The sequence below is a fragment of the Phragmites australis genome, chromosome 4, assembly GCF_958298935.1.
Source record: "Phragmites australis chromosome 4, lpPhrAust1.1, whole genome shotgun sequence".
Lineage (NCBI taxonomy): Eukaryota > Viridiplantae > Streptophyta > Magnoliopsida > Poales > Poaceae > Phragmites > Phragmites australis.
The window spans coordinates 34,736,917-34,750,405 of NC_084924.1; the positions used below are offsets into that span (position 1 = coordinate 34,736,917).

General features: G+C 42.1%; 1 protein-coding gene across 7 annotated transcripts; it reads left to right on the forward strand.

Annotated features, from left to right (window-relative positions):
* Positions 1–3,266: 3,266 nt before the first annotated feature.
* On the forward strand, positions 3,267–13,031 carry LOC133916212 (alpha-L-arabinofuranosidase 1-like). Of its 7 annotated transcripts, XM_062359789.1 has the most exons (21): positions 3,267–3,439; positions 3,599–3,854; positions 4,154–4,435; positions 4,932–4,986; positions 5,502–5,713; positions 6,015–6,136; positions 6,235–6,388; positions 6,915–6,984; positions 7,375–7,520; positions 7,620–7,665; positions 7,770–7,822; positions 8,606–8,750; positions 8,880–8,998; positions 9,075–9,146; positions 9,217–9,320; positions 9,408–9,464; positions 9,696–9,894; positions 9,975–10,118; positions 11,079–11,294; positions 11,705–11,965; positions 12,552–13,031. In XM_062359789.1, exons 3-21 carry the CDS (start codon positions 4,256–4,258, stop codon positions 12,723–12,725), a joined length of 2,529 nt encoding a protein of 842 aa, XP_062215773.1. In that variant the 5' UTR covers positions 3,267–3,439; positions 3,599–3,854; positions 4,154–4,255; the 3' UTR covers positions 12,726–13,031. The 7 variants fall into 7 exon arrangements, with proteins under 7 accessions (XP_062215773.1, XP_062215768.1, XP_062215767.1 ...); XM_062359784.1 differs by lacking the exons at positions 11,079–11,294; positions 11,705–11,965; positions 12,552–13,031 and adding an exon at positions 10,239–10,480 and having other exon boundaries at positions 3,269–3,439; positions 3,599–3,858; XM_062359783.1 differs by lacking the exons at positions 11,079–11,294; positions 11,705–11,965; positions 12,552–13,031 and adding an exon at positions 10,239–10,480 and having other exon boundaries at positions 3,269–3,439.
* Positions 13,032–13,489: the final 458 nt, after the last annotated feature.

Consider the following 13,489-nt stretch of genomic DNA (forward strand, 5'->3'; position numbering starts at 1 on the left):
ATTCGATTTTGTAATATGATATCAGTGCCCTGCAAATCAGCAAGTGCATTGGTTCCATGCATACACGCTGGAATAATTTTATTTCTAAAATGTGAGCTATTTTGGCCTTGTAATATGTATCAGTACCGGTTAGTATTAGGAACTAGCACTAATCGTGCCAATATTAGTGTCGGTTCTCTATTAGGAACCGACACTGATACTGATTATTAGTGCTGAGTAATCAATGCCGGTTAAAAAATGTCACTGATGGCATTTTTGAGTCGACACTGATGACTATTTCTGTAGTAGTGCAAGATATTCCAGTTGAAGCCAAATTATGAATTAGCACCCTCAATCCATCACCACGCCCACAAAATCACCAAGAGGATGGAGTAACAATGGAGGAGGAGAAGCAACGCAACAACAAAAGCAGCAGCAACTAGCTGCATAAAGTAGAACACTTGCCTCTCCATCCGTTTTTAGTTGGTAGGATGCTACAACCATTGCTCGCGGTAGCAACAGTTGCGGTATCTTCACCCTACATCTCCTTGCTGTCACAAGTCCCAGCTCCTTCGGTCCACCAGTGTCCCGGTGGTGTTGCCGTTTGGTGCGCGTCGAATGGCAGCAGCACACCAGCAGGCGACACAAAATCAAAGCTTAAGGTAGGCTCACTGATCGTCATCCTCTAGGCACCTACGATGCTAAAGACCGCCACGTCGGTGCCATCGCTCAGACACAACAATGGCCATGTCAAGGCCGGCAACGTTGGAAGGTACTAGGCATTGTAAATGTTGCACAGTGTCATCACACTGGCGTTTCATGGAACTATATGCGTTGGCTAAGCAGGATAAGGGCGCGGAAGCTGAAGGACGTATGGGCCGTGCGGCTCTCCGTCGGCACGTACCTGCTGGATGATAAGTTTTTCAGGCCCTTGGATGTTGATGGTGGAGACGATGATGAGTCCCTGGATGAGTGAGCGGCCAATGGTTGCATTGCAAGTTTACAACATAGCGTGCAGATATGTCAATACTGATGCATGTTTGCAATGCAAGATTCATGTTGTACTGTTTCGGTTAAGCGTGCGCAATCATACATCATATCACCAATGCGAGGTTCATGATGTTCAACTCCCCAGGTTTGAAAACCAACACCTAAAGACATTAAAACTCTGTTCCAAGGAATTTTTTTTTTTGGAAATCAGGCAGGAGCTCTGCCGTTTCAATTAAGAAATAAATCGAAGACGTTTTTATACAACACGACCTGCGGGCAGGTTAGTGACACAAAGTACGCAAAGGGAGGTGAGAGCCCTAAGCAGCCTCCAAAAGCAAGAAACACACCCTAGCAACTACTCTAGAAAGAGGGCATGTAGCCTCACTTTTACATCTTTGACAATGATGTTAGCCACTACATTCGGTTGCTTTGCCAAACGTTGGAATATGCGCCAGTTACATTCCTTCCAAATATTTCACATGATATAAATTAGTAAGACATTTAAATCATGACGTCTTTCTTTAGGCTCCGCCTTTGATGTCCTTTGCCACCATTCCTATAGGTTGAGGGGATCTTGAGGTGCAGTAACCCATCGGAGGTCAAAGTGGAAGGTGGATAATACTTGGGATCTCACGCTGGAGGTGAAAGGGTAGGTTGGGCAAAGATGCAACGTTGTCTCAGGATGGTTGTTGCAAAGAGGGCATTGGGGGTGGTGCGGCCAGCCCGTGTGGGGAGATTGCCAACTATTAGAATTTTGTTAAGAATTTGCATTTATTTTTCATTTGTGGTTTCTATACGAGCCCCGAGTCAAATGGTGCAAAGGAGCCCCTAAATTAGGCCAAGTAAGCTAACTTAGCCATGTAGTTGTCATTTGCAGTCCATCTCCAGATGATAGTGTCTAGGACGTCCGTGAGCAGGCGAACTTCCTGCAATTGCGACCATAAGTGAACAAACACAGTAATATATGAAGGGGTTGTAATTCGATGCCTCAGAGTCCTTTATCCATCTCCCGTTTGAGAGCTCTATATGTACTGAGTTGTTTCGCCATCTGACAAGGCCAAATAGCGAGGGGACAATGGCTTTTGAACCACCCATTAAGCCATCTGTCGTGCAGAACCTAGCCTTGTTGTGATCCCCAATGGAGATGGTGATGGAGACGTCGAGGAGGCTACGATTTGTGTCATCACAAGGTTGCTCCGTCCCGACCCAAGGTTTACAAGTACAAGTCTAATCGTAGCAAAGCCATCAGAGTCGTAGGGTGCGGCTGAACTTCTCCAAGTCTAGGATTCCCCGACCGCCAAGCTTCCGAGGATGAGAAACCCTCTTCCCATTAACCAAGTAATGACCCTCTTCTAAGCTTATCAATTTTCTTATGAGTCCATTTGGCCATGGGGAAGATAGTGAGGTGGTAAATTGGGATGGAGGAGAGCACTGAATTGATAAGTGTTAAGCTTTCCACTTTGGACATGGGCGGTCCTTTCCACCCTTGTAGCTGAGTTCCCACTTTGACAACGATGGGGTATATATGTGTTTTAGAGAGCCTACGAGTGTGCAATTGGAGGCCAAGATAGCCGCACAGGAAGTATGTGACTACTCTTGGCAAGAGGTGGGATACTTAGTTATGGTTGGACTCTGCACATCTGATCGGGTTGATGGAGCTCTTGTGGAGGTTCGTCACCAAACTGTTTGCTTGGCTAAAGGTGTCTAGAATGAGATGAATGGCTTGAATCTCGCTCGAGATCGGATTGATGAAGACGACCACGTCCTCGGTGTATAAAGAAAGGCGTAGGTCTACTGTGCGGTACCAATAAGGGCAAGGATCTCCTATTGTACGGCCAACTCGATAAATTCCTGTCAATTCAAAGCCTATAGGACTGAATTCCTGTCAGGTGACTGAAATGAAAAAAAAGGCTTTCACTCACCGGCCCAATCACAAATTCATCCACCTAGTCAACTACACCATTCACACAAGCAGAGCAGCATTAGATGGTAGAGAACATGAACTGAGCGATGGTTTAAAACAAAATCCGTCACCTGACAATTAGACAAGTATGTTTGGTTATCATTGATAGCCCAAGGAATAATCAAGGGAAGCTCACAGTACCCTCTAGCCAGCCACACCTCTATACACCGGCGTCGTAGAAAACCCAGCGAGGAAGAAGCGCCGTCGCGTGTCCAAGTTAGGAGGGTACACTGTTGGTTGCCTAACCGACCGCATTGACTATTGGATTTGACTCCACGGCCCCACGGATCAGAAAACCGCTCATGCGTCCAAATCATTGCCACGTCGGCCGCTCCCGCTCGAACGAATCATCACCCCCCTTCCTTTCTCTTCCCACTCACCTGGCGGTCGCCGGCCGAGCGCGAGGCCACCGATCAATCGACGCCCTCCTGCCTTGGTCTCAGAGTGTCGCACGATCATCGAACCCTCTCCGCAGAAAGTGCCTCCGTCCAGGCGACCTCTCGTTTGGTATGCTTCCTTAGATGGGTCGCACATTTTGCTCTGCAGGATTTTTTTCTTTGCTGTGAGCCCCCAATTCCCAAACTTCCTTTCTGGGATGGGTGGGTAATCCAATTTGTCCAGTTTGTTGAGGGATTTCTCTGCTGTTTGATGGAGTATTCGTCGCAGGTGGTTTATTTCCCAGAACTGCTGGGGGCTCAGGTGTTCAATTGAAACCCCGCGACCCTCGTTTAGGTTCATCCCTGAAGTCAGTTCTTGGCAAAATTTGGGAATTCTGACATGCCCTGGAGATCTGCTACCGTTCCATGTTCGGCCAAACAATAACAGTGGTACTGTACTAGCTTGATTCTGCCAAGTGTGGTATGTGATTGCTGTCGTTCAGAATTCAGAAGTTCAAGGGGTTACTGTTGCAGATTTAGCATTGGTAGGTACGCTTCTGAGAAAGGCAAAATACTTATCCTGGTTAAAATCCGGTTACAGTGAAATGCGTATAGTGCGGTTACTGAGGTAACGTGATGTTGGTTTCATGGATTGGATGGATAAGGAGAAAACGACAGTTCTGTGTTGCTTGCCCGCAACGGAGTGCAACTTTGAGAAGTAATCCACAGACAGGACTACATAAATCCGATGTTGCTATCATCTTTTCTCATCTTCTCTTCTTTTGGCTTTACTTCTACTCATACACTATTACTCTGAGCCAATTGCTGTTTCCTATCCTTGCAGTTTGCTACAACGTTGCTGGTGTTTCAGACTTGCAGTATGTGTATTTGGGCATAGAGAGATTGCATTGAGCTAGTGCTTTAGTCTCAGCTGTGATAGGTCGCAATGGGGGTTCCAAGGGCCTGTTCGGTTTGCTGGCTGTTCCGTGCGCTGGTTCTTGTTTGCACCTTGTATCTGATACTCTCTGTTGGATCAGTGGCAGCTCAAACTGCTCAATTGAGTGTGGATGCTTCACCTCAGAATGCTCAGATGATCCCTGGAAATATGTTTGGCATCTTTTTTGAGGTGAGCCTAATGTTTAATTGTTGTTCATACATCGATTTTAAGTAGTCATTTGAATGACCTGTAGTAAGTCGGCACATTTACCCTACCAATACCACGCCCTTTGCAGACAGGGCAATACATGAGTAATGTTGGACCACTTAATACGCCAACTCAATCAACTCCTGTGCACTTGTCTAAAATGGTTTACTATCTATATTTGTGCTAATTGGCCATATACACTCAACTTCACCTCACATATCCTTGCTTAGCAGGGCTATCAAATTTGCACGCATGATTAATTGCTTGTAGGAATGCAACAAAGCCATTTCATTCAGGAGTTCAGGTGGCGTTTGCTTTTGCTATGAACTGTAATTTTATAATTGCATGGGAAACCTTATCTGTGGTGATGCTAGTCAATAAACGCTGTTTCTTGATTACACCATTTCCTTTCAGTAATTCGTATCATGGTAACTGAACCTTGTAGAGGAATGTCTGTAACTCTTGGTTGTACCTGTAGGAGATCAACCATGCCGGAGCTGGTGGATTGTGGGCAGAACTTGTAAGCAACAGAGGTAATGGAATTCAATGTCTGAGGTGTGTGAGATATAACGGGCACATTGGCTTATCTGAAGAAATTCAGTGTTCATCAGATGATCCCTTTTTATCTATTATTGGAATTTCCTACAGATAGAGAAGAACTCGCCAACACCATTCGCCGCCAACTCGAGTTAGTCATAAACAAGAATAAGCATAAACAAACATATGCTAACTAAGTTCAACTCAACTTGAGCATTGTCAATGACTCATCACACAAATAAACCAATGCAACTTCTCCACTTAGTTTCTCAATAAGTTAAATGCATAGCTACTAATCAATTAATTGGTCAGATTTCATTCTGCTGAATATGTCCATTATGGCAGCTAACAATCATTTATAGCTTATTCTTATTTGTAGTGAATGTGTGTTTGGAGGTTATAAAGATTAGGATTAGATAATGGGCTTTGGGCTAAAGATTCAGCCTTCCACTTTTCTGTCTGCTTATACGTTTTCTTTGTGTGTGCAAATATCTAAAAATCTAAGTTACAGGTTTTGAAGCTGGCGGTTCTAATACTCCTTCAAACATTGACCCATGGTTGATTATTGGGGATGAATCAAATATTATTGTGGCAACAGATCGGTCATCGTGTTTTCCTGGTAACCCAATTGCACTTCGAATGGAAGTACTTTGTGAAGCTAGTGGAACTAATACATGCCCATTAGGAGGTGTTGGAATCTACAATCCTGGTTACTGGGGCATGGTATGGCCTTTGCGTATCTAAGATAAATGAACAGTTGAATTTCTCTATCTCAAGTGATAATTTGAATTTTTATGTTTTTTCATCTTCTTGTTGCATATCTTAGTTAGGAAACATTAATTTTCCACTTAGGTGTCCGTTAGATTAGTTAGGATCCTCTGTGTTTATTACTCAGTACTGATGTATAAATCAATGCAGATAAAAAAACATGTTCATTGTTTCTTCTTTTCAGACTGGATACATTAATAATATAAACTTATCTCCAGTATAACAATAAGAAATACTTTTGCTACAATTGTTGCAGAACATTGAGAGAGCGAAGGTTTATAAAGTTAGCATGTACATTATGTCATCAGACTCGGTGGATCTGACAGTTTCTTTGACAAGTTCAGATGGTCTTCAAAATCTAGCTGCTCATGCCATCATGTAAGCACTAGCTCGTGGTTCAATTAATCAAGAATACTGCATTTGTTGCCGTTGTGCCTTTTCCAGTGAAATAACAACATATGCAAATTTTCTTGTAGGGCTGACAAGGGAGATTTTGCAGTGTGGACGAAGGTTGAATTCGATTTGCAATCAAATGAAAGAAATACTAATTCAAGGCTTCAGCTTACAACCAGCAAAAGTGGCATAATTTGGTTTGATCAAGTGTCACTTATGCCATCAGATACTTACATGGTAATTTTCTTTCCAATTTCCCTTTTATCCTTTCGATGTGCCACAGGAATAAGGATGCATATTTCCACCATACAAATTCCCTTGCGACCAAAAGAGTATTTAAGAAGCACAATATCACAGTTTATGACATTTTGCAATTACCAACTATTTTATGTGCAGATTATCTTGCCACATAGCCAAATATGTCATAACCTGAACCATGTTTTCATTAAATTTAATTTCTCTTGCTAATTTTTTTTCTTGGTTCAGAGAACTTTGATTAATCTTGATCTAACTTTGTGGTCCATGGATAGCCATGGTGCAACCATGCAGTTATAGCATTTTGCATTCCAATGTTTCTAAATACGCACCGCATCCATCATAATCAAAATTGCAGTGTGATGATGCTTTTACCAGTTGAAGTACCAGCTAAATCTTAATTATCCATATGTCATTGTAAACTTAATCCGGTCTGTAGTCAACCAATGTGTCAAGGAGCTTCTATATCTTGATTTAACTGTGACCTTTATCATTTTTTTCTTCTCAGGGACATGGTTTTCGTAAAGATCTTGTCTCTATGCTGGCAAATCTGAAGCCTCAATTTCTAAAGTTTCCAGGTTTGTCACTTCGCATTTTATATTACTTCGGAGGTTCTTCATGTATAGAGGTAAAGGTATTATGCCTCAGCACTGCCCAAAGTGCAAGGGAATAACCTGGATTTATTTCACCACAAGAGCACAAAGTTACACGATGTTGTGAACATTGTGCAAGTACTTGCTGACTATATGGCTAGCAGTCATGTTCCATCCATTTCTGTATGTGCAAGAATTGGATGCAGACATGTTGAAAAGATGTGCCCTGCAATCATGATTATTAGTTCGTTACATATTAAATTTACGAAAATCTGTTGGTACATAGTCTTGTGTCTGTTATTTCATTATATCAGATAAATCCAGAACAATCAATTAATAAGAAAATAGATCATGACAGTACATGTGTTACCTTAGGTGGCAACTATGTGATGGGGAATTATTTATTAAATGCATTCCGTTGGAGTGAAACTGTTGGACCATGGGAAGAGAGACCTGGTCACTTCAATGATGCTTGGGGCTACTGGACTGATGATGGACTTGGATTTTTTGAGTTCCTCCAAGTGAGTAAAACACTGCTGCTTATCTTTGAACTGAAAGTTGTCAGATAATTGCGGACATAAACTCTGTTGAAGCTGAGATGTGCTGTTTCGTTAATGTAGCTAGCAGAAGACCTTGGTGCTTGCCCAGTTTGGGTGGTCAATGATGGTAATTGCTATATCAAGAAAGGAAAAGGCATAAAAACGCCACTACATATTTGGAGAGATAATTGACCCTTGATAGGTCTGATGGAATTCCTTTCAACGTGACAGGGGCCAGCCTTAATGAAGAAGTTCCATCTGCAACAATAGCCGCTTTCGTAAAGGTTTGTTCTTGAATGTTTAGTATCAAATGATCCTTAGGCCCCAAAAAGAAAAGAGCTGATGAATGAGCTGAAGATGCTTATACTCTTCGATTCACAAAGTGCATTTTATCCGTATTGAGTTCTTCTCTTCTCTAGTTTTCTCAGCATTAAGCTGAAAAAAAAATCATGGTTACCTATTTACTCCTTTTCCCTAATTGAACCTCCAGTAACCAGAAAAACATGTTAAAATAATCATCCATTAATTTATTTGTCAAGGGTTATCTCAGGACAGAACCAATGGCAACAAGAACGAAAGAAATAAAAATCCTACGGGGCTAACTGCAAGAATGCGAATGTAAGTGACCCATAAAAAAACATTGTAAGTGACTCTAGATTACTAATCTACAATTTCTGGATTAGTGGTTAGACTTATACCCACTTAATTTCTATTTTTTTCTACTGTAAGAACTTTCGAATAGCGTAATGTACTTACTTACGACAGAAACACTATTCAGGCAACAGTTGAGCTTGATGCCTGAGCATGCTGGAAATGAGAATATAGAAAGTCAAATGTCGGCATAGACATGAGACTTTAATGTTTAGAAGGATATAACGTGTAATGTTCTTAATTAGGGTTTCTGCCAGTACCTAGTTATGCTAAGCAAAAATATCACATATGCATATGCGATGAAGTTTCTTAGAGTATATCGTTCTATTGTAAGAAAATATCTGATTTGAATTTCCTTAATTACTTAATTCACACTTTGTGGTCGTTCAAGTTTCTTCATGCTTGCCATATTGCAGGATGTTGTTGATGGTATTGAGTTTGCCAGGGGAGACATCCAGACTACATGGGGTTCAGTTCGTGCAGCAATGGGACATCCAGAGCCCTTTCAGCTTTATTATGTTTCAATAGGGAATCAAGAATGTTCGAGGCACTACTATAAAGGTTTTCATATAGTTCCATTTTCTTCCTGTCTGGCTTCATAAGAAGCATTCTTTTTTCAAAGCACATCACATTTCTTTTTTGTAATTTTATTCATATGCCAAGGAACCAATTACTTGTCTCATTTTGTAGAGAACTATGTGAAGTTCTATTCTGCGATAAAAGCATCATACCCAGACGTCAAAGTCATATCTAGCTGTGACAGATCTACTATTTCACCACTCAACCCAGCTGATCTATATGATGTTCATGTAATAACTGTTTTGCTCGGTCTTGACTTAGAAAAAATATTTTATTCATTAGAGTTTGACATCTGCTATGTGGCAGGTCTATGCCTCATCTGGTGATATGTTTTCCAAGTCCAGAATGTTTGATAACGCAGGTCGCAGTGGACCCAAGGTACTTGCCTTGCAATTGCTACCTCAATTCTCCTTCCAACTGGCTGCTAATGCCGTACGTAATTCTGTAGGCAATTGTTAGTGAGTATGCTGTGACTGGAAATGATGCTGGCCGAGGAACGCTCATAGCTGCTTTAGCTGAAGCTGCGTTTCTCATTGGACTAGAAAGAAACAGGTTTTTTAATGCTCTTTCTGGTTTTGCTCCCGGGCGATGGTAGATTGCGTTGCAGACTTATTTGTTTTGCCTACTGTTTCTATGCAGTGATGTGGTTGAGATGGCAAGTTGTGCCCCACTCTTTGCAAATGACAACGATCGCAGGTAAATTGATTCAACGCTTTGGATTAAGCAACCAATTACAAATTTCTTGTACCACATTTCATCTACTGAAGACAAGCTACATTTTGGATGATAAGATGAGTGACCCAAAAAAAACTGTAAACAGGAAGTTTTCTGGATAAGGAAATACACTTCTGCATGATATCTTTGTTTCTACTTGTTGATGGCATGTTAAGTTATATCATCCATAAAATTATTTTTTCGGATTAATAGGTGGAATCCAGATGCCATAGTCTTTAACTCATGGCAACACTATGGATGTCCAAATTACTGGATGCTACACTTCTTCAAGGATTCAAGTGGCGCAACGCTTCACCCCGCGACCATTCAACTGTCAAACTATGATCAATTGGTCACATCTGCTATCACTTGGAAGAATCCCCAAGATGGAAACACTTACCTGAAAATAAAGGTGCTTTTATTCTCTCATTGAGGAATTTAGCTAAGCTAATGATAAGAAAAAATAACCTGGCAGAAAATTTTCTTTTGCAGGTTGTCAATTTCGGTAACCAAGTTGTGAGTCTCAATATATCTGTAACTGGGCTGGAAACTGAGATTCAGACATTTGGGTCCATAAAGACGGTTCTCACGTCTGGTAGGCTGCGGGATGAGAACTCCTTCCAACAGCCAGACAAGGTTCGGCGCATGGATTTGGTTCAATCAATTAAGAACTAAACACAACATGACAGTGATTATGTTTGGGATTTACCATTTGTAGTGTTCGTGATGTCTGAACTTTGGTGTCACGTGCTATAGGTGGTGCCGGTGGCAAGTCCGATAACCAACGCGAGAGAGCAGATGGGCGTTGTGCTGGATTCGTACTCTCTCACCTCATTTGATCTCCTCGTGGACTCGAGCCCCACGATGCATTCACTCTCGGGGTCGAGCTTGCATTCAAGCGTGTGAATACGTCGTGAAATGCGGCCACGATAGGGGTCCTCCAATAGAAAATATGATATCTATGAATAATTATGAAATATGGTATCTGTGAGTAATTATGAAGTACAGCTGTTTATGTTTGTGGGTTATTCGTACATGAAAGTCAACGAACATGGTTTCCACTATAGCAGTTGGAGGCAATCGAGGCAATTAATTGAAGAACAATTAGTTATTATTTCCAAAACCAGCGGTATCATAAATCCGTTGTTGTCTGAAATCCGCTAAATTAAAGAAGAAAGTACTGAGCAACATCTTCAAAGACTTGCTATGCTCAAGGCACGAGAACTTACGTCCTTGCCGTTACTCTAGTTTATTATTTTTATTTTTTAATTAATTCAATTATTTAAAAATACAAAACTTACGTCTATGGGGAATCCTGGCCTAAAGTTCCGCTTCCAACGGAGGGCTAAAACGCATTAAGCTTCCTCCAAATCCCGGCAGAAGAATCCTTCCTCGCGGGAGGAATCCAACCGGCAACCGCCACCCGCTGCGCACGGCACTCCTGTCCGGCCGTTCCCCCTCCGACCCCGCCCACCAACACCGCGCCCCATGCCTCCGGCGCCGTCGTCGCCGTCGCGCGGCCGCAACCGGCCGTGGCTGGTGGTGGGCGACCTGGTGCTGGCGGCGCTGTGGGTGTGCGCGGGCGCGCTGGTGAAGCTGGCCGTGTACGGCGCGCTCGGCCTCGGCGGGAAGCCCGAGGGCGAGGCCGCCAAGGTCGCGCTGTCCGTCGTGTACATGTTCATCTTCGCCTGGCTCGAGGCCGCCACGGGCGGCGCCTCTTACAACCCGCTCACCGTCCTGGCCGCTGCCCTCGCCTCCCGCGGCGGACCCGCCGTCTACCTGTTCACTGCCTTCGTGCGAATCCCTTCCCAGGTGATGTTCCAATAAACCGCGGCTTATGTGATCGTCCTATCTGCTGGATTTTTTAAACTCACAACACTATCTGGTAATTTGGTTTATTACATTACATTAATTAATGGGTAGTGATGAACAAGATTGTACCTAGGTACTAGGTAATGGAACTCATCAGAGACTGAGCAATCACTATGGCTCGTTATGTTACTACATGGTTATCTCTTAACTACTTTACGAGAGCAATTATTTTTACCATATACCGATGTACATTCATACAACATGGCTGGTGCTATTAGTCGTAATGCTTGTCACTGTGCACGATATACCTTAATGTTAATTTCCTGTTCATTTTGGCTGATCCATTATGGCTGTACTGATGTATGGATCTGCGTGTTTGATTGTTAAATATTTGATGTGGTGGTTGTCAGGTGATTGGGGCAATTCTTGGAGTAAAGCTCATCCGATTAGCTTTCCCTAATGTTGGTAAAGGAGCCCGCTTAAATGCTGGTGCTCATCATGGAGCATTAGCTGAAGGATTAGCGACTTTCATGGTTGTTATGGTGTCAGTGACTCTTAAGAAGAAGGAGATGAAAAGTTTCTTTATGAAGACATGGATCACGAGCGTTTGGAAGAACACAATTCATATCCTTAGCTCGGATATAACTGGAGGGATTATGAACCCTGCATCTGTAAGTTGCTTTCTACACTTGAGAAGTGACTCTTGGCTGATATTACAAACGAACACCTCTTGGATTTGAACTCCAATGCAAGTGCTTTACTTCCCTAGGAATCAAACTGAAACTATCCAAAAGAGTACAAACACAATCGCAAGCTCCAATTTTGTTCTGTCTGCGTACATCCGGCTAGGCGGCATGCTGTTGTACTCATGTATTGTTGATCATGTTATATGTGATTGATCGAGTTGTGCACTGTTCTCTTCGGTCACTTGTCAACTGGTATGCATTGTTGTTCTTGCCATTTGCCTAGTGAGTTACGATGGTATCAGGTTGGGCATTGAAATGCAGCAGTTTATAAGATGGCATCCTAATAAGATTGCCTGGCATGTATGGACTTTCTTCATTTGTTATAAAGATCTTAGAATAGTTTATGCTATAAAAGGTTATACATTAGTCATTACATCACATCAACTAGCTGTGTTTTAGATGTTTACTTCAGTTATACCTGACATTCACTATTGCCTTTCTTCATGTAACTCTTGAAAATTGGTAGTCCAATTTCAATTTTCTGATTATTCCTACTGGTACGTGCTTCCAGGCTTTTGCTTGGGCATATGCTCGAGGAGATCACACGACATTCGACCACCTACTCGTATATTGGCTGGCGCCCCTCCAAGCAACCCTGCTAGGAGTATGGGTAGTGACATTCTTAACTAAACCCAAGAAGATCAAGGAGCAAGAAGCAGATGAAAACAAGACAAAGAAGGAGTAGAGTATTGTTGAATTAGTATCCACCATTTGTTGTGGAGCTAGAACTTGATTTCAATTTCTTTTCACCAGACAAGATGAAGGTTTTGAAGCTAATCTGATAAATGCCCATTTGTCAGCTTGTGAAAAGCCTCCTCGATCTGTATTTCTTGTATCTGGCTTAGCTTAAATTGTGCAGAAGCTTGTACATAATTGTTCCAGCCAGACATTTGGAAACAGTATGTGGGAGATAAAACTGCTCAGACTCAGACTTGTCGTGTACATTATTGTGCACAAGATCATTGAAAGTATCTTCAGTCTCAGTTGATAACTTGTGAATTGTGATTTGTAAGATGTATTACCTATTGTAGTGGTGCACAAAGTCTCATTAGTCATGGCAACTGGAAATGGCAGTCTGGAAAGTTTTCAGGGAAGCAAACGATTTAGGGATTAACAATGTTTGAAATATGTTATTCTGAGTTATGAACAATTGGCAACAATTTTTCTAATGGAGAAGTATGCACCAGTTTTGGATGTAGGTGCATATATTTAATCTATGGGCAAGAAGGGAAACTTTTTTTTTAGATAATGGAAGTATAACTTCTGGCCTTTGCACCAATAAAGGATGTACATAACCATTTTTTAAAATAGGCTCACATTCGTGTGTGTGAGGAGTCGAACTTGAGTGATCTAGATGTACATTCACACTTTCAACCAACTGAGTTAGGCTCAGTTACTTAAGGAAGACCTTAATGTTTGGCAAATATTGCTGGATTTGACAAGGATATT